Below are 21,466 nucleotides of genomic sequence, written 5' to 3'. Positions count from 1 at the left end.
GGGAAGAGTAGACATTCTTGTCTTGTTCCATGTCCACACCCAGGATCCAAACCGGGCCACCAAAGTGGAACATGCACACTTAACTACCGCACCACCTGGCCAGCCCCCCAATTAAGTAAATTTTTAATCTCCACTTGCAGGAGGCCATTTCAAGTCTGTCATACACTTCCTATCATCCAGTGGACACTTACCAAGCACTGAAAGTTTCATGTCAGGGAAAGCAAGCTACCGACCCCCACAGGCTGAATGAACATCAGGCCATTTTTAATCATTCTGAACCATTAATTCAACGCTAATGGGAGGGGGAAAAAACCCAGAATTTTGTGAAAAGGCACTTTATGAAATCTGAAGACACCATAACTATGAACAGTTAACATACATTCTTTTCTACATTCATTCGCTTTGGGGCCTCATTCACCAGCAGATATATAGAAAATATTTAATATAGCCTAAATTAAACGTATGTGGGAGGATAATGTGAGGGAATGGAATATAAACTTCTGCTTTTTATCCACACCATTACTATGATAAAAATTAATTTCAGTACAAATTCAGGAATTTTATTTAACCATTAAGGAAATTTTAATATCCTACCATATAATTTAGCTTAATAGAAAATTTAAAAAAAAAAGACTGAATACAAACTATCTTAAGACATTAATCAAACTTTTAATGTATCAATTTATTGCATATGTCAGTACAGAAAAATAGAAAGTATATTTTAAAAGAAATTTATTGTAAAAAAACAAACGTAAATGTTTGCTTTCCATGTTAGCACATAATGCACTGTAACATTCAAACTGGAGTTATAAAATTTTATTACTGCTTCAAATAAAATATGGCAAATAACAAAAATATGATTTACATTATGAAACTGGATTAACTTATTTTATCCTGGAATGTACTTAAATATGTTAAAAACAACTTGAATTTTCAGTATATGCTGTACTGACAGAAATTGCCATAAATTATGTTAAACAACACACACTCATCCCTGTTACATATGTATATATGGCACTTTTTGTAAAAAAGTGTCTCTTACACATAGTCCTATCGTTAAACTACATTTTTAAGATACAAAATACAAATGGAGGTATATTTGCGCCATTTGGCAAAAATGTGTTGACTACTATTCGGATGAATGCATTTATTTCACCATTCAAATGAATATATTATTTCTGATTAGCTAAGATGATGTGCATATATGGTCATATAAATAAACAGAAGTGCTTTCATTTTCTATACTATTGATTTAAAAAATAGATGTCTGTGCTCTGCCATTTCCAACTTTACCTGAGTGATACGAAAATACATAAAATTAAGTGGATAATCCAAAAGCATTATGACTAATTTTTTTCATTTTTTTGCCTCCATAATTGTTGTCAAATATAATAGGAAAAACGAGAGGGGAGAGGTCAGTGGAAGATTTCAATATATTTCAATCATGACCTAATTTAAAAAGTGACTTCTGTGACATCCTTTTTGGAATTTTACCTTATTTACTCCTAACCTCAAGAAAGGGACGCAATAATGAAAGCTACAGTTCAGCTGAGCTTGCAAGATAATTTATATAAAAGTGCATATGGCCTTCATTCTTTAATTCCACCAAACAAATCTAGTCCCACTTCAAATCAAATCTTACAAAAATAAAAGATAAATATGAAAGCATCAGGTGGTACGAATTCTCAACAAGAAGTGTTACAATACAATCAGTCCGGTGACTCATTAATAAAGCCGGCAGGTGGGGGATTATCAAGTGTCTACAGCTCATCACGAAAAAGTAAATTTAAGCTGCCCTGTCACAAAATTAAGAATACCATTTTAATGAAAATATTAATTTTACAAAGTATTTGCAAAGACTTTGGGTACCTGCAAGGTCAGGTGCTCCAGTCACATTCTTGGTTAGAAATGCCTTCAAGTGTTTCCTTCTGCACTGGGGCTTCCTTTACACCAACCTCATCAGTTAATTATTTCCTAGATCTACATTTAAGAACTATGTCACATTTCCCTTTCCAGTTGTTTCCATCCACTTAGTAGTCTTTATTCTGTTACAAAGTTTCTTCCCATCTTTTGCAATATCTTATTCTTTTTGCCATTTTCCCATAATCCCTTTTAAAATAATGGATTTTGACCTAAATGAATTCTATCTTGCCATACATCTAGGATTTCCAAATTTCAGTAGCTTAATAACTTAAAATTCATTCATAAATTCCTATAGCTGCTCTTGCATAAATGAGCCAGAAATTAATACACAAGGCAGACACATTTCTACTCCCACTAAGAGATGGGTCCAAATGAAGGAGGGACTCATGAAGAAATGATGTTTTATTAGGACCAATCACTTTGGCAACAAAATAAGACATATTTTAAAAAAATGATGCCATGGGCTCCAGGGACCCTTGATAATAAAGAGCTTGTTTTCTACCCTCTTCTCATCTAAGGAAACGGTCTCACACACCGAAACTAGGAAAGTACTACGACTTGATATGCAGCCTCTTCCCTGTGCTGCAGGACAAAAGGTTCCTTACCCGCAAGAAGAGAATGAAGGTAGGGATGGGCACAAGTACTCTACAACTTCTGAAGTCTTGGCTTAAAAAAAAGAAGATTGTTTATAAACCTGGAGTATAGAAAAAAAGCAGCCTAAGGACAAAAACCGATGAAGAAAAAGCTTCTACACTTCATCAGCGTAATATTTACAACTGAAGTTGACAAATTCCTCTGCAGCGTAGTAGACAAAATGATTACACGAAACCTAAGAAGGTACTTCGTAAACTTTAAAGAATGGTACAAGTCTAAGGTGTGCCACGTAAGCTCATTTCTAAATACATTACATTTTGTTGTATTAACTTTTTGCTTTTTAATACATCACTATCTAGGATAGTCATTCTACATAGCAATGATTGACAAGATGAAAAGTGTCCTTTAACTGTGGTGAATTTATACATACAAAATACACCTTCCATAATACCCATTACCAACTTAAAAAAAAAAAAAACATGATTTTTTACAATAATTTATAAAAAAAATCCTTTAGAAATCATACTTGCTATAATTTATTCTTTTCTAAATACTGACACAAAGTGAATGACAAGAAGGTTATTTGGCAAAAGTATTTCTAGCCCTATCTCCATGGAAAGAGTTTTAAATTAAGGTCAAGATTACTGACCCATTATTTCTCTGCTCTAGTTGCTTGCACAAAGCCAATAAATACAGCTAAAATATCCAAACGATTTTATGTTAAAGCTGACATAACGTACAGAGCTCAATTACATCTAATTTTTGAGGACTGCTTAAAACAACTTAGCACAATTATGCCTCATAGTTTTGTTTTTTTTTTTTAAGGTAAATCCTGCAAGTTTTAAGGGACTCTTTTTTTTCAAGATTTTTCTCACTCTTCTATATGTCTAAATACTACTTTCCACTTACAGCCATTTAATTGTTAAATGTGGTAATAGGTTCTGTTGAGAAAAAGCTCTAGAGTGCCTTCATTCCACATTCCTAACGTGTAGAAAATAAATAAATAAGACTCCATAAAACTGTCTCTTGATGTAGGAATTCTTCTATTTCATAGCAACTGAAACATTAAACCAAAAAGAACATAGTTTTTTTACTTTTGTTTTTGTCATTTTTATTTTCAGAAAGTCCAATAGATAATATCCTGGCTTTAGTTGGGTGAGATATACCTAGATACTGGGACTTAAAAATCAGAGGTGGGAATTTTTCTAACACAGTATATACAATCATGTAATGATAAGACTTCCTAATCTAATTCTTAAACAAGTTCTAACCTTTATTATGACGGCTATTAGTGGTTCAGCTGTAGACTTACAAAATTGACAGAAGCTAAAATTCTCTTTGCCACCAAAATTACAAATGTTAAAAAGTTCAAATATGCACATCAAAGCTGCAGTAAAATTCTAAATTTCTATTTTTACATGCCATGATCCAGACTGTACCTAACAAAACAGGGCACGTTAATATTGGAAAATGGGGTCCCATTTATTTGTAAGAAAAAGCTGGATCTCAGCATTCACCAGAGCAAAATTTAATGGCAACCTGCACACAGGCCTCAATTTCACCTCTTGCCAAAAACAAAATAGAGTTTACATAAAAATAGATATAACCCAAGTTACCATATACATCGGTATTTACATTAAAAACATTGCATTGCATAATTTAAGGAATAAAATACTATCATGCATTTCATTTCAACTTTTAAGGTGAAAAATGCACTTACAGAACTAAATTTGTTTACCATGATTGTCCCAACATTTACTAAAGAAATAATACTCAAAGGTTTCTTGTTCACATGTCTCCTTCTATATCCCACCATTAATCTAAGTGTCACAGAGATTACACCACTTTTGCAACAAGAAACTTTTGAATGTGCTATGGTACTGGCACATTAAACTAAAGATATGGATACATAACCACAGTGAAAGACTTGACGAAAACGTATGAAATAATCTCAAGAATTACAGTTCTTCAAATGTAAAAAACTATTTGGATTATCTTAAAAGAGCACTGAAGTCCTTTCAAAGTTTAATGTCACTCTTCAGACAAGTACAGACATAACACACTTCTAGCAAGGAACATTCTTTATCATTCTGCACACATTAAAATACAGTGCATTAATCAAAAAGAAAAACATTATATAATCGTTACATTGGATGAAGTTTTTGCCATTTCTTCAGGAGAATGACTCTTTATTACTTCCTTGATGAACTGTTCAAGAGCAGTGAAGTAACCCTGGCACTGCCATGTATCATTATGAGTTCCATCAGGAAAAATGGCTAATCTTTTAGTCCGAGATGGAGAGAGTTCATAAAGTTGCTTCATCATTACTGGTGGAATTAACTGGTCAGAGAGTCCAGAGATGAAAAGAGAAGGCATTCTGCACTGGGAGATTTTTCTGTAGGACAAAAATTTATTTTTGTAGCACCATAAAGGAAGGTAACGCATTGGGAAAAACGAAAATAAAGTGCTGGCCATGTGTGGTATGCTTAAAAATGTGTTCTCCACCATAATGGCTGAAATCCTATGTGAATTTTCAGAAGCCAAATGAATAGCCACTGCTCCTCCCAAGGAACGACCAAAAAGAAAAATTTTTGTTTTGTCAAGGTCAGGCCTAGTCATTACGTAGTCTAACACAGCTTCAGAATCTAAGTAGAGTCCTTCTTCACTTGCTTCTCCTTCACTTTTTCCATATCCTCGATAATCAACAAGCAAAAGATTAACTTTGAGGTTAACCAACATAAGCAATGCATTTGGTAACCTGTGACCTATGTTGCCTGCATTCCCGTGAAAATAAATTATAGTTGGGGAATAGGGCGAATTGTCTCCAGTGTATCTTATCAAAATCAGATTTAGACGCACTCCATCTTTGGTTCTGATGAAAATGTTCTCATGTGGAATACCAGTGGGCATGGGAACATAAAGGCGTGAAGAAGATGGCTGTTCTGGAAAATAAAGCAACACATCCTGGAATTTATACAGAATACCTGCTATTGATATAAAGATTAACAAAAGTAAGATAATGCCTCCATAGAGATGAAAAGTCACTATTAAAGGTAAAAGAGAAATACGGCAGAGAGCCCAAGACCACGAAGCCAAGGCTATTAGCCATCTTTCAACAAAGTTCCACAGCATCCAGGACTTTTCCATTGTAGCTCTCTGTAAGTATCCTAAAAAGAAAGAGAGAGAATCCGTAATTCAACATATATCTATTATTTTAAAAGTTAGATCCATGACATCATAAATTATGGTGCTAGCTGAATCCTTGGAAGCCTACATCCATCCATCCACAAACCACCTGCTCATTTTTTTAAAAAGTGCTTATTTATTGCCAGGTACTTCATTCACGTATTCTCCTTGATGTGACGGAAAAATAAGTTGATGCCATGTTCCCAATACTTTATATGAGGGAGCAGAGGCTCAGGGGCATAAGTGGACTGGCTGTGGTCTCAGTTCTGTAGGGAGAAGAGCCCAGAGGCCAATAAGCATGATTCCAAAGATCCTGGTGTGCCCACTGGTAAGCTAGGTAGGTTGAGGGCAATGTTTTTTTTATTGAGGTATAACTGGCACATAATATTATATTATTTTCAGGTGTACAATATAATCTGATATTTGTATATACTGCAAAATGATCACCACAATAAGTCTAGTTAATGGCTGTCACCATACATACTTAACAAAATTTTTTTCCTGTGATGAGAACTTTTAAGATCAACACTCTTAGCAACATTTTTTTTTTTTTGAGGAAGATTAGCTCTGAGCTAACATCTGCTGCCAATCCTCCTCTTTTTGCTGAGAAAGATTGGCCCTGAGCTAACATCCTTGCCCATCTTCCTCTACTTTATATGTGGGACGCCTACCACAGCATGGCTTGCCAAGCGGTGCCACGTCTACACCCGGGATCCAAACTGGCGAACCCCAGACCACTGAAGTGGAACATATGAACTTAACTGCTGTGCCACTGGGCCAGCCCCTTAGCAGCTTTTAAATATGCAATATAGTATTAGTAACTATAGTCACCAGATTGTACATTACATCTTCATGACTTATTTATTTTACAACTAGAAGTTTGCACTTTTTGATCCCTTTCACCCATTTCGCCCACTCTGCCCCCCTCTTCTGCCAACCAGGAATCTGTTCTCTGCATCTTTAATCTTGGGTTTTTGTGTGTGTGTGTTTTTTAAAGATTCCACATACAAGCGAGATCACATAGTGTCTTTTTCTGTAAGACTTACTTCATTTAGCATAACTAGCATTTTAACAATATTAATTATTCTAATCCATAAGCATAGAATATCTTTCCATTTATTTGTGTCATTTTCAATTTCTTTCATTAACGTCTTATAGTTTTCAGTGTACAGGTCATTCACCTCCTTGGTTAAATTTATTTCTAGATATTTTATTCTTTTTTTTTTGGTGAGGAACATTGTCCCAGAGCTAACATCTGTTGCCAATCTTCCCCTTTTTGCTTGAGGAAGACTGTCCCTGAGCTAACACCTATGCCAATCTTTCTCTATTTTGTATGTGGGATGCCACCACAGCATGGCTTGATGAGGGGTGAGTAAGTCTGTGCCCAGGATCTGAACCCGAGAACCCTGGCCTGCCAAAGCCGAGCATGTGAACTTAACCACTATGCCACCAGACTGGTCCCTATTTTACTCTTTTTGGTGGAATTGTAAATGGGATTGTTTTAATAATTTCTCTTTCTGATAATTCATTACTAATGTATAGAAACAGAACAGATTTTTGTGTATCAATTTTGTATCCTGTGACTTTCTGAGCTAGGCAGACTGAGGGCAAATTTTATTAACGAGGTGGTTACCAAAGTCTAACCTATCAAGACCAACCCGATATAATTTGCCAATTTTCTCCTTCAGATGATAGAAAAAAATTATAATTAAACAAACTAGGACAAGAAAGAATAAAATGTTTTCCCTTCTACCTGGAGGTTTTCATAGCTAAACTTAAAAAAATAATTTATTTAAATTAACCACTGAGGGGCCGGCCTGGTGATGCAGCAGTGAAGTGCGCACGTTCCGCTTCGCTGGCCCGGGGTTCGCCGGTTCAGATCCCGGGTGTGGACATGGCACCGCTTGGCACCCCATGCTGTGGCAGGAGTCCCATATATAAAGTAGAGGAAGATGGGCACAGATGTTAGCTCAGGGCCAAACTTCCTCAGCAAAAAGACGAGGATTGGCAGATGTTAGCTCAGGGCTAATGTTCCTAAAAAAAATCAAATTAACCACTGAATTCTAATATTGTATTATTTTAAGAAAAAGTTTAATCACTTTCTTTCACATGTGATAAAAAGAAATTTCAGATTGCTAGCACCATGAAATATGCAAAATCTTTTATACAGTCCTTATTGCAATTTCATACGAGTGAGTCCACACAGATTGCTGCGCTATACTGATAAGGCCATAAACACTTGGAGGATAAGTGTGATACAAAGATACAGAAATTGTATTTGAGAACCAGAGACAAATGAAGAAAACGACTTATTGGAGAAAAAAGTTTTTAAAATGTTGCTCAAAAATATAACTGAAATAAAGAAAATACAGAAGAAAAGCTATCAAAAGTCAATTTTTTGTTACCAAATAAAAAAGTTTATGCATGTTGTCTTAAAAAGGCAAAAGAGGTGAGATATGTTACAAGTTTTCTTATGTAGTAATCTACTTATATATTTACCAAGTCTTAAAAAATATTAAGCTCTCTTTTACCCACTAAGAAAACTACTAAACTAATAAAGAAGTTATTCTTAAATTTAACAAATAATTTTTAATGACTGATTTTTAAAATTTTACGGTGTCATAAGCCAACAAAGGTGACATTTCAGTTCATCAATTAGAATTAAACACTGAAAAAAATCATAGAATCAAGTTAAGATTGGTAATAAAGACAACGCGTTATTAATACATTTGATTTTTCACTGTTATTTCAAGAAACACTTTATATTTCGCTGAACACTTTCATATTTGAATTCTTGTTCAAATGACTCTCTTTGAACATAAACCAACAGCATAGCATTTTTCTGAAGTTTCTCAGAAATCAACACTGCCACCCAGTTGTAGCAACTTTCATTACAATGAGCACTATGTTAAACTAGAGAAAAGCAAGTATGCACAGTAAAACAAAAGCCCAAACTTAAAAACTACAGAAGCAGTTCCTGAGCACTAGGTGTGAGACCCGGTTAAAAACGGGACTGAAGGAGGCTGAGCTACAGCAGCCAAAGGCGGCAACCGCGCTCAACGCTGAACAGCTGCCCCAGGGTGAGCACCACCCTTTCCTACCAGGGACTGCCCTTCATCAACAGCTTAAATTAGACAGCGCTGCTCTGCGTTCCTTTGTTGTGGTGGGTACATCTCAACAACACATCTGGTCACCTAGACTTTTCCTCTAACGTTTACTTAACTTTATTTTTATTTATTTTTTTAAATATAAGTGTATCTGAATGATTTTCATTTGTATTCAGAGGCTGTATCAGGAAATTTAAAAACACACTGGCATCAACCTTATATATCAAAATAAAATAATTTTTGTGTAATGATTAGGATTAACAAGGTTTGGGATATAAAATGCAAATATACTAAAGCACTGCATTTTCTGGAAAAGAAGATACCATTTAAGATACTTCCTTAGCGAAAATTTTAATTTTTTTCCATAGTCAAGCCAATTATTTACGACAGAGGAAACAGAGAGATAAGGAATTCAAACATCATTTATTTGGCTATGTAGTAGAAAAAACACTAAAATTCCATCACCCTTCAAGTCTGCTCTACCATACATTTGCTGAATAATCTTGGGTTTATCACTTATTTCCAGCCTGAATTTCCTTTTCAGTAGAATAAGAATTTAAAAAAATGCCTACATATAACGCTAGTCAGTAATATTAAATGAAATTAATTAAAAAAGCATTTACAAATTGCTATAGATATACTAACTTTATTTGCCTTTGTGACTAGTATTTCTGGCTGTAATGGTACATTCTTAACCGTGTTCTGCTCAAATTAACACCAACATCAGAACTTAGCAAGCACCTATAAGACAAAAAAAAAAAAATCTAGAAATTTGATAGGCATATGGCAAAGCACTCCTATAACCTAGATAATTAGGAGTGAACTGACTCAACTTTCAAATCAAACAAAGCTCTTATAAAAAACGACTACAACACTAGATAAAATATGAAGCTCCTAATACACGCACGAGGCATATTTTGAAATTCAAACCATACATATATATATATATATACACACACGCACACACACCTGTATAGATCAAATCTACAGAATTAAAAGTTTCAATTATTCAAACTTTGAAAAACTATCTTTTTTTTAAAAGTAGGCTCTTTAATTTCTAATTTCGACACACAATACTGAATTTACATCTATAAGGCCAGGTACTGTGTTTCTCTTTTTCACTACTGAATCTCTACCGGACAGTATACCACTTTACATACAGTCAGGACTAAAATGTTTTTAAAGTAACAATCCAGCAAGATATCTGGATTATTAGACCTCTAAGAAAGCATAAGCACTGGGCACACATGTTTAAGACTGGACATCAGAAAATGGCATATTTAAGTCTACTATCAGTGAGGAATAATAGGGATTAAACTTACAGTTTTCCACAAAGCATTCCTGAAAATTCACCGTAACGAAATGACTTTGTGATAAACAAACATAATCTTATAACAGATTGTTAAACTGCAGAAGTCACAATAAAAGTCAATTTCTTTTGCGGAATATCAAATATGTCAATTTTAAGACCAGGTTAACAGAAGCTGCCCTGGAGTGTGTGTGCATGACTTCTCTTTAATACTTCCTAAAATATCTGTGGTTTAGAATGAGACCTCCACTCACCAACTGCCTTATTTTTACCTAACCCAATTTGCCAATAATTTCTGCTCCCTAGTCTGTATCCTACGACCACACTCTTAAAAGAACTGGAACAAGCAAACTTACCACAGGAAGAATTTTTTATGTACTAAATTTGCTGAAACTATCAGCAAAGTAAAATTACTAGAGCCATCTGCTGACATGCAAAAACAACTTCACATAGACCCAGATGTTGAGAGTCAATGAGAATGAACACTCCCTCTAAAACATTCCACTGCATAGATCTTACAGCTAGCAGTGTAACAGTTTTTCAATTATTTTGTCAATAAATTAATGTGAGCAAAAGGTTAACAAAACCTAAACCTTTTCTCCTGCATGAAAAAAAAATGACCTCTGGTTAACCTTCTAGCACTGTTTCCCTGGAAACCTCCTAAAGGTGGGTTATCAGATGTTTCTAAGCAACATTTTGTTGTAAACTTGACCCCCACTGGTGAGCTAAATCTGGATTAAGCAGACAGTGAGCAGGGCTACACAGCCCGTGGCAAGTATAAAGAGGGGCTTCTCTGAGTGGGATATGACTTATAACTGGTGTGTCGTTTGCTGAGTCCTGGAGGCCATGCCCACGGACTGTTAGAAAAGATCCTGTTTCCTGTGGAGCATGAAGCAGCTGAGTGGCGCCTGCTCCCACTCACGCGTCATCTTTCACTTAGGAACAATACACCTGATGCTGGCATGCTGGGTTTTCTATCCCATCTCTTTCAAGAAAGTGGAGAGAGGCTGGTGCCAGGGTTGGTCTATGGGGTCTTGTGAGTGTGAATGCCTAGCTGAACTCAAGACCACTGCTGCTGGGCGTGCAGACTAAGGGCGGCCATTAGTTATTCCTTAAAGTATGTTCAAGGGCCAAAGATTTTATGAAATGTGTTGCCAGAAGAGATGGGCTATTTGCTGGGTTCTTCTGCATGCTGAAATGTGTTTGCTGATAACATCTGAGCATGGTAAACAATCACGAGAACTGGTGAGTTTAACATACTCAAAGTTAAATCAAAGTTTACAATAGCAGAAGGGCTGTTAGAGGGAAAGAACATTAGACCTGTAGAGCACAGAAACTTAGTCACCCAGTATCTTCTCATCTTCCATGCTTCTTATACCTTAGTATGTTTTAAACCTGATGCCTACAACTTAAATATCTGACATTTGCTTTTCTCAGTTCTGCCTTTGCTATGCTATCACACCAGCTCTCACATGCCAAATGTCTCTAAAACCTGTATATCTGTGGCTTGAACCAACTCTCAGTAACTCCTTAGCTACTATCTGAGAATCTGATGCATGAGCTCTCATAATGATCTCTCTTAAAAAGCAAACCTCACTTGCTAATAAACTCAATGCATTTTTTTTCAATCCACACTGCAACACATATCCCCGAGTGGTTCTAAAAGATGCCTCTTCCTCAGCTTCAAGTATACTCAAATCCCTGTGTTTCTCCCTCTGACCAACCCCTAAATGGAGGCATCGTCCAAGTTCCTGTCCACTTAGCTGCTTTCTCAGTGACTTCATTCTTTCTCATGCCTTCAACTATCACACCTGTGTACAAATTATTTCCATCATCTGTCTATTCCATCTACAATCTCAATTTATCTGTTCCTTGAGTACCCGATGCTTTATTAACATTTCAAACTTATCCAAAATTAAACACTCTCCTCCTCACCTAACGTTTTGCATGCTTCGTATTAATTATGGACAAAAAAGCATGACTTGTAAACAAATACAATTTTTAAAAACACAGGTTTGATTCCGGGGCTCAATGTGTAACAATACACAAACTGAAATTTAATTATGCGTTACTGTATCAAAATAGACACATTAGTATAACATGCACAGGTCTTGTATTTAAAATAGCCAACCTTAAAAATAATTTTTGCGGGCACCGGCCTGGTGGTGTAGTGGTTAAGACTGCACACTCTCCTTCAGCAGCCTGGGGTTCAAAGGTTTGGATCCAGGGTGCGGACCTAGCACTGCTCCTCAAGCCACACTGTGGCAGCACCCCACACAAAACAGAGGAAGATCGGCAACAGATGTTAGCTCAGGGACAAGGTTCCTCACACACACAAAATTGTGTGCTTTTTAAAAATGAAGTGGTTAGAGGTGTCACACTGATATTAGTAAGCACTTCTCATAAAATAATCTATTGAAAGCATGATTAATTTTTATTATAATGTATAGACAAAGTAAATGATAGTTTTCCTCTGAATAGAATAGTTTTGAACTATTAGCAACATCTTGATATACTACATAAGGACTTTGATCATATAAACGCAATCTGATCTTCACAGGTCTGGTGACGAACATCTTGCAAATTTTATGGTCCTTGTTAACAATTATATTGTTCACCTTTACTGCTCCATTTGCGTCTTGTCTTTTTTTTTTTCCCCTCCTGAGCAAGATTAGCCCTGAGCTAACTACTGCCAGTCCTCCTCTTTTTGCTGAGGAAGCCTGGCCCTGAGCTAACATCCGTGCCCATCTTCCTCTACTTTATATGTGGGATGCCTACCACAGCATGGCGTGCCAAGCGGTGCCATGATGTCTGCACCCGGGATCTGAACCGGCGAACCACGGGCCGCTGAGAAGCGGAACGTGCGCACTTAACCGCTGTGCCGGCCCCTGGTTCTTGTCTTTAAATATTAACCCATTATGATAATAACCAATTTAAGACTAAAAATAAAAACAATTTAAATCTGTGAAGCTGTCAGAACCACCCATGCTGGCTACAGTGTTGGCTGACTGCTAAGATAACTGAGTGAGAGATGGACACACACTGATCTCCACTACTCACCGCGTGGGCTCCCTCATACATGTAGGACTTGAAGGATCACAAACGGTTCCATTTCTAAGGACAAATATTTAAATAACTATTCTATAAGCTGAAGCTTAAAAGAAATAGAGATCAATACTGAAGTTATGCCTCCCCTCAATGATATGACTCCTCAGAATACAACCACAAGGCCCCAGTGGAGCTCTCAAACCCAGCCTGGACCACTGACCAAAACAGTCCCACGGTTGGTTTCCCAGCCTCCTCAGCTCTCACTGCATTCTGCCATGCTATTTAAACATTAAAGACAATGCTACACATATGTGCAAACACCTACTATGTGAATCATAGTGCTCAGGCACTATAGACCATTTAAAAACTATAAATATATGGTCCTTGTTCTCAAGAAGCTCAAGACCTACTCAGAAAACAGATGTGGACATAGATAACCTTACATGTTTAACATAAGTTCATTTAATTTTAGAAGAGACAAAGAAAATCAAAGAAAGATCACAACTGTCCTTAAACATAGCAAACGGAAAACAAAACCTTAACTATATGTCCTTCACAACATAATTTTAGTAATCTCTGGATTTTATCATGCTTGATTACTTATAGAAAACAAGTGGAATTTTAGGCAAACTTTTTAAAAACAGGAAAAAGCACAACTTTAGGGTTAAGAATTTCTCCTATTTTCCATCAAACAGCTGTCTATGCCACTTATTTTTATTCATTTAGCACAATTATTCACAGGAACTGGAAGTATTCAAGCATAATCTAAATAAACACTTGGCAAGGATCACGTAGAGGAAATTGGAGCAGTTGAACCGGATGAACTTGAAGGTCCCTATTAAACCTGAGATCTTTCCATGTCAGTGGTTCTCAAAAGGTGTCTGCAGACTCCTGAGGGTCCCCAGAACTCTTTCAAGGGGTCTTCAAGATCAGTAATCTAGTTACACTAAAACACATTTGCACTAATGGTACAAAACCAATTACGGGTAAAATTGCTGGTGCCTTACCAAGAATCAAGGCAGTGGCAGCAAAATGTAGGAGAGGTCGTATTCTTTATTACCATCAACACCAGGAAAAGGGGGAAAGGTCGGTTTTACTTAAGAATGTCATTGAAGAAGCAGTAAAATTTACTAATTTAATTATATCTTAACCAATGAGTACATAACTTTTTAACATTTTGTGTGACAAAATGGGGAGGGCATATAAAGCACTGGTGCTGTGTACTGAAATACATTTGAGCTGTGAGCTGAACTAGCTGCTGTTTTTAGGTGGCACCATTTTTACTTAAAAAGACAACTGACAAACCACAGTTATTCAGACTTAGGTGTCTGACAGACATTTTCTGGAAAATGAATGAAGTTGCCAATAATTTCCCATGACTTAAGAGACTTTTCTGATGGCATCATGGTGGTGATGATATTAACAAATGTAATTTTTGATAACCTGTTAAATGTGTCACCATTTGGAAGAATCTGCCAAACACAAACACAGCAAACCAGTGTCTTCCAAATGACCAATGAACGATACCACAAAAATCAAGCATGAGTAAAAAATTCACTATTAGACAAATCAATGGAGTTTAATGTAACAGAGATGAAAAGTTCTTTGATTTGTGTTTCATATTCCATGTTGTAACTGACCTTTAAGAAACCACTACCAGTATTGGAAAAGTATCAAAGAATAATCACAATTATCTGAAAAGACTATTAAAATACTCCTCCAGTATTTACAACCACGTTTGCGTGGGCCTGATTTTCTCCATATGTTTCACCTAAAACAACCTACTGTATGAGAAGGAATGCAGAAACATGATAATCTGCCTGTCTTCTATTAAGCAGACATCAAAGATATTTACAAAAGTGTAAAACAATGTCACAGTCCTCGTTAATTCTTTTTGCAAAGACAGTTGTTTTGCATAAAAATGTTATTAATGTGTAATGGATTTTTTATTCTTACTTTTAGATGATAAAGTTATATACAGATCTTCCTGAACTTACGATGGGGTTGTGTCCCTATAAACCCATCAGAAGTTGAAAATATCATAAGCTGAAATGTATTTAATATTCTTAACCTACCAAACATCACGTTAGCCTGGCCTACCTTAAACACGCTCAGAACACTTACATTAGCCTACTGTTAGACACAATCATCTAACACAGAGCCTATTTTATAATAAACAGTTGAATATCTCCTGAAATTTATTGAATACTGTGCTGAAAGTCAAAAACAGAACGGCTGTACGGGTAAAAATGGTTCTAAGTGTATGGGTCGTTTACCTTCGTGATCACACGGCTGACTGGGAGCTGCAGCTCCCTGCTGCTGCCCAGCATCACGAGGGTATCACAGTGCATACTGCCAGCCTGGGAAACATCAAAACTCAAAATCTGAAGCATAGTTTCTGGTGAATGTGTATCGCTTTTACACCATCATACAGTCGAAAAATCCTAAATTGAATCAATTTCAGTTGGGGACCATACGCATTTTATAAACTCTCAGTTTTAATTTCTAACACAATAAATATCTCTATATAGTCCACATATACAACAACTCTTTGGAATCCTCAATAATTTTTAAAAATGTAGGGGCCATCCTCTTGGTCGTTAAGTTCACGTGCTTGGCTTCGGTGCCCCAGGGTTTCAGTGGTTCGGATCCTGGACGCGGACATGGTGTGGCTCATCAGGCCAGGCTGAGGTGGCGTCCCACATGGCACAACCAGAGGCACTGACAATCAGAATATACAACTACGTACTGGGGGTGTTTGGGGAGAAGAATTAAAAAAAAAAAAAAAAAAAAAGACTGGCAACAGTTTAGCTCAGGTGCCAATCTTTGGGGGAAAAAAAAGTAAAGGGATTCTGAGACCAAAAAGTTGAGAACCACTGTGGTACACCGCCTGACTATATAAATTCATTCCTTTCTTTCCCCAGAGATTTGTCTCCTTCAAATGAAGAATGATGTACTACATTGAAATCTTTGTACATTATAATATATACAGGGTACTAAAGCTTGCCAGATGCTGGAAGAGAATTATCTTTAATAAAAACACCTGACATTCTTCAGGTTCCCAAGGATCATAAACATACAACAAGCTTTGGAGAGATGACCTTTCAGCCCGGGCTGGGGCCCAGGATCACCTTGAGTCGGGATTTCACCCTGTGGGTGCTGCTTTGCACACCCTCAGATCACTAGACAAGTCCACAGTTCAATGTGGGGACCCCTTTTCTTATCACCTTTTTACTTTGCATCTGAGTTTCCTCATTTGTAAAAGGTAGCAGTTACCTGAATAATCCCTAAGGTCTCACAAATTCTGTTTTACAAGAGAAAAATTTTTACAGAGAAAAATGAAAAGCAGAGTTGGAAAACAGGCAGTAGATTATAAATAATACTGTCTTGACTAACTTCTATTATACTAGAAGGTTGGAGACCCTGATTATTTGACTTCTGACGGTAATTGAAGTTAGTAAGAGAGGTAAGCATGCACCCAAGATTAGAAATAGGTCTCTAGAAATCTCAGATGTGCAGCTGTAGTGATTTTCTATTTCAACTGAGGTCTGTAAAATATGTTACTCATACATTTTCAGTCTCCTTCCCAGAACACCATAGTCAAAGTAACCTATTTTTAAAGACCACACAGGTAAAGTTGTAGAAAATAACTCTGGCCAAACAATCTTTACATAGAACAACAGACACAATATATTTCAGGAATGTGTAATTAATGGGAGGGGAGAAAGAAAAGCTAGAAATTAATATACAAGGAAACGTCATGAGCTTCCATAAACTCTAGTGCTTTTTCTTTGTGTTGTTAATGGAACTCAGGTTATTTTCTCCAACAAAAACTAATGTAAATGATGGCAAGCAGTACATTAAAGATTCATCCCAAGTCCAGAGGAACAACCACCTCAACCTCCTCCTCACCAAAGAATATTACTGCTCTCCCTCTGAAGTTGGTAATCTATTTAAATGAGGTCTTTACCCAGCAGGATTTATTGAAAAATTAAAAATAAATAAAAAGTTACTATTTAAATATATCAAGAACTAAAACTCAAACTATGGGAATGGATACATTTGAATTATTATCAGCCCAATAACTAGCAGAGTAAATTGGACAAATATGTTATTTTTCAATCACAGATAAAATTATATGTCAATGAAGGTAAGAACGGTCTCACAGGAAAATATTAAATGATAATATTCTAAAGCTTTTTAACTGCAGAAGCCGATGCTGTATTGCAGTGTATACTGATTTACTAATTCTGTGAATAGTAAAATGCTTTTGAAAACTATAAAAGATGTTCTACCTATACGTGAATTAAACATGAATTCTCCAAAAACAATTTAACTAAAGGTTAACCAATTATAAATTTAAAAAGTCGTAAGTCATAAATGTACCATTATTTTTAAAGGCCCCAAGTCCATCTTAAATTGATAATTTTAGGAAAAGCTTGCTTAAAAATAAAAGCTGCTCATACATTAAAAAATATACCTACAAGTGACAGAACAATGTGTCAGTTCAAGAGAAAACTGTAAGAAGTGGAAAAATTCACGTGTCCTTGCTAACATCTACATCACAGGGGAAGAATGAGGATCCCTTGGCGCTCATTAAGCACTCTGGGAGAATTCATAGCTTCCAATTACATTTCAAGTAATACAGAACTCAGATTCAGCCTTCCTGCAATATATCTCCTTTTCTGCGGGACATTGGGAAGTTAAGAAACCATGCCAGCTGCACAGCTGAAATGGAAACACAAATAGCTGCTATCAGTGTGTTGGAGACACCACAGAATGAATTATCTATTTCCCTAATGGTTACCCACATGTCATCAATAATGAAAAAGCGTGTATTAATAGTCCTATGGGACAAATGAACAGTAACTGCCTATGGAGATGGTGGATAGCAACTGAATAGCTCAGACAGCATTTTAAACGGAGCTTTAAATCTGCTTGAGCAGTGATCTCAAACATTATACTAAGCAGCAACATGGTAGCATTTTTGTGCTTTCCCCTTCATTTGAAGCTTGGAAGACTTGGCAAATAGTCAACTCTGACAGAACAAAGATGACAGATTATTGTCACTATGGAAGCCAATCAGAATTTGTTCTGAGATTACAAATATCTGTGAGAAAGAAAATGGTTAAAAGAAAAAGAAGAAAAAAGGGATCTACAAGGCTAAAAATGCAAATAATAATGTCAGACTTAAGACTGATGATAAAATCCAGGGAGTTTCCACTTCTGAGGGAGTAATGTTCTAAATACTTCACTATAAATTAGATGGATGAAACTGAGAATTTATTTTCTTATAAAATCAATGTTACAATGTTCTCAGGCTAGCTCATAAATGCATACAGTTCATGTGCTGGAAATACTGCACCCTTGCAATTCCAGTAGAACATACTGCTGTTGGAATTTAGACCTATAAGAGACGGTAACACAAACGTAGTAATTTATCATGAAGTCTATCATTTGAGGGCAAAAAGTCTTAATTAGAAGAACTAGAACCTTTTTAGGTCTATTCTTAAAAGGGTATATAACAGCCTCAGATATTCCTGAGGTGAGTAAAACAGAAAGATTTTAGAATCTGAGTAGTAACTGAGTTCCAAATTAATGAAAAACAGAACAACAGAAATAGATTCCCCTGAGATAGGTGACAAGAGAGGGGAGATCATAGAAAAATGTTAGGTTGGACAGTTTCCCTTACCCATCACTAAGTCATATTGTTAACCCAGGACAATCTCGTTAGTGAATTCTCTCATTTGGATGACAAGGAGACTGAGGCAGGCCTGAGAAGGAAGGTGATGTGCCAAGATCTGTCCCTACAGATATTCCTAAACTGGCTCACCTTCCTCACTCCAAATTAACCATCCATGGGAGGCAGTGTGGTGCAGGGGAAAGGAGTGTTTTCAGGCTTGGTCTGTTAATAGCTGGGTAGCTTTTGCCAACTCGTAGCCTCCCTAAATATATGTTTCCTCATATGTAAAACGGGCAGCAAACACATAATTGAAAAACTGCTGAGATCAAACATCATACACAGTGTTAATAAATGCAGCTCCTTCTATGAGCCAAAATTGAAAGCATTTTATCATCTACTAGAGCAGAGTAAGTGAAAGGAAGTACAACTAGAAGTTCTGCTAGACTTGGATTAAATGGATAAGACTCACTGGAGAACACCTGAGTACTTGCAAACAGGAAATAATTAGGGCAATGCCTTAACTTCTGTCAAAACCCAGCTCAGGTAGCAACTCCTTCAGACCGTCCTTGGACCTCTGCTTCCTACTGCCAACCATGCCATATTCTGTAGTCTGTACAAATTTATGCGGTGGTACTTACTATTATAGTGTAATTCACGTGCTGTACACACACTGTGAGGTCCCTGATGACAGTGACTTCGTCTTACTCAACTCTGTATTTTCAGTAGACTGGCACACAGTAAGTCTCTTAGCAATGACTGAACTGAGGAGCAGTCTACGTCTTAGGTAGGATAATTATGACATCACACTAGACGAACAATCACCAATTCTTATTTACTGGAATAAAATTTAACCTTTTAGCGAAACATGCGTGATGAATCCAAGCATGCACAAAAATAAGTACTAATCCACGCTAAAAGAAACCAGGAGGGGATCAACGAAGCTCAAACGTCACAACTTAAAAGCCGATATCCTCTTGCGTCTTTCTATTCGGCTACTATGACACAGTAAACATGCAAAAGAGCTGCTGAAGAAAGACCTCTTGGCTGTGATACCTGGAGTACGAACACCAGCTCGTGCATTTTGCAGAAAATAAATGTTCATGAGAAACTACAGTAAGACCGACTTCGAGTGTATGGAGCGCTCTGCGTTGCTTCTGCAACACCCCAAACTTCCTGCCACGGAATTCGCAGGTCTTGACCTGTCAGGGACGTGAAGGGATCAGGACCGCCCCACGCGTCCCTAGGACCCGGAGCCGAGATTGTTGTTGCACTTTTCCCCCGTGCGTGGGAGGGCGGGGGCGGGGAGGCGGATTTCTAAGCATCGGCTCGCACGCTTTACTGGAAATACCCCCGACTGAGCATTCTGAGATCTGGTCCAGGTCCCTGTCCGGGCACGGCACCAGGGGGCCTACGGCGAGCCGCGCGCCTCAGTTTCCCCGTTGTGGGCGAGGCTGCGAACGGGGCTTCGTCCGGGCGCCGCCGGCGGGCGCGCAGCCCCCCACGCCCGGTGCGGCGGTCCGGGGAGGCCCCGCCGGCCGCCCCCGCGAACCCCGGAGGGAGCGGACCCGGCGGCGCCCCCCCGCACTTACTTAGACCTGCTCGCAGGCTGCGCAGTCGGCCGCGGACACGGAACCCGGCGCCGCGCAGCAGCTTCCCCCCGCGCCGCTTCCGTCGTTCCTCATCGTCCTCCTCCAGCCCAGGGGCCGCCGCCGTCGCCACGGTCTGACCCGGAGCTCCTGCGGCGCCGCTGTCTGCTCCTCCACTTCCGGCCCACGCTTGGTGTCGCCGGCAAATACCCCCGCCGACTCCCACATCACCTGCTCCCCGCCTTCCTCCCGGGAGTGGGAACCCTGCCCGCCCTCCTGGGCATGCGCAGAAACCGAGGCCCGGGGAGTCCCCCACGCGACGGTGGCCCGCACGGACAAGATACCTTGGCGCTGGGCCGCTGGCTCGCGTGTACTCGCCGAGCGCCCAACCAGCTTAGTCGAGGTGGGCTGCCCCGCGGTTTCTCCGCCCACGGAGCATCGGGAGGCCTCCCGCCCCGCATCCGAGGCCCGGGAGTGAGAGCTCGGAGGCCACCAGATCTCTCTGTGGATCGCAGTTCTTACAGAAGAAAGTGCGTCTGCTTGATAGGGTTGTTAACGGTATAGGAGTGAGTTCCAGTACTTAAAGCGCTTCCGTAACTATTTTTCTCTTTTGGTCTTCTCCGGACCTAGCCCTCTCCTACCTCTTATCAGAGTGGGCCCTCACGGGCGGATGCAGGTCTTGTGAGGCCCGAACCTTAGAGGATTTAGAGGGCCCTTTTAAAGAAAAAGAATGCAAATTTGTCTTATTTTTGCAAGTTTTTCCAAAGCACAAGACCACGGGAACATCATTAGGATCTCCCCTTCGTCCCCCGCAACCAGGGCCTTGGAAGTGGCCATGCAAATGGGCCTCTGAAGTTTGAGCTTCGTTAGCTTCACTGTCATCTCCCCTGGGCACTAAGTTGTATTGAATTGTTTATATTCAGATGTCTGTTCCCCTCCCTTGGTCATTCCCTATTCCCTGTATCCTATTTTATATATACAGAGAACATTTCATAATTTTTTTTTAAAAAATCGTATCCTGCTATAAGAT

At 38.2% G+C, this 21,466-nt stretch overlaps 1 protein-coding gene across 2 annotated transcripts; it reads right to left on the bottom strand.

Moving 5' to 3' along the window:
- Positions 1 to 649: 649 nt before the first annotated feature.
- On the bottom strand, positions 650 to 20,732 carry ABHD13 (abhydrolase domain containing 13). Of its 2 annotated transcripts, XM_044779712.2 has the most exons (3): positions 20,440 to 20,712; positions 9,456 to 9,551; positions 650 to 5,684 (listed from the first exon to the last, which is right to left on the bottom strand). In XM_044779712.2, exon 3 carries the CDS (start codon positions 5,662 to 5,664, stop codon positions 4,651 to 4,653), a length of 1,014 nt encoding a protein of 337 aa, XP_044635647.1. In that variant the 5' UTR covers positions 5,665 to 5,684; positions 9,456 to 9,551; positions 20,440 to 20,712; the 3' UTR covers positions 650 to 4,650. The 2 variants fall into 2 exon arrangements, with proteins under 2 accessions (XP_044635647.1, XP_014707626.1); XM_014852140.3 differs by lacking the exon at positions 9,456 to 9,551 and having other exon boundaries at positions 20,440 to 20,732.
- Between the last annotated feature and the right edge of the window lie 734 nt (positions 20,733 to 21,466).

Source organism: Equus asinus, chromosome 11 (assembly GCF_041296235.1).
Source record: "Equus asinus isolate D_3611 breed Donkey chromosome 11, EquAss-T2T_v2, whole genome shotgun sequence".
NCBI lineage: Eukaryota > Metazoa > Chordata > Mammalia > Perissodactyla > Equidae > Equus > Equus asinus.
This window is presented reverse-complemented; position numbering and strand designations above follow the sequence as displayed.

Bases quoted from the DNA above. Each gene is read 5' to 3' on its own strand.
- ABHD13 (XM_014852140.3), bottom strand. From the start codon at position 5,664: ATGGAAAAGTCCTGGATGCTGTGGAACTTTGTTGAAAGATGGCTAATA.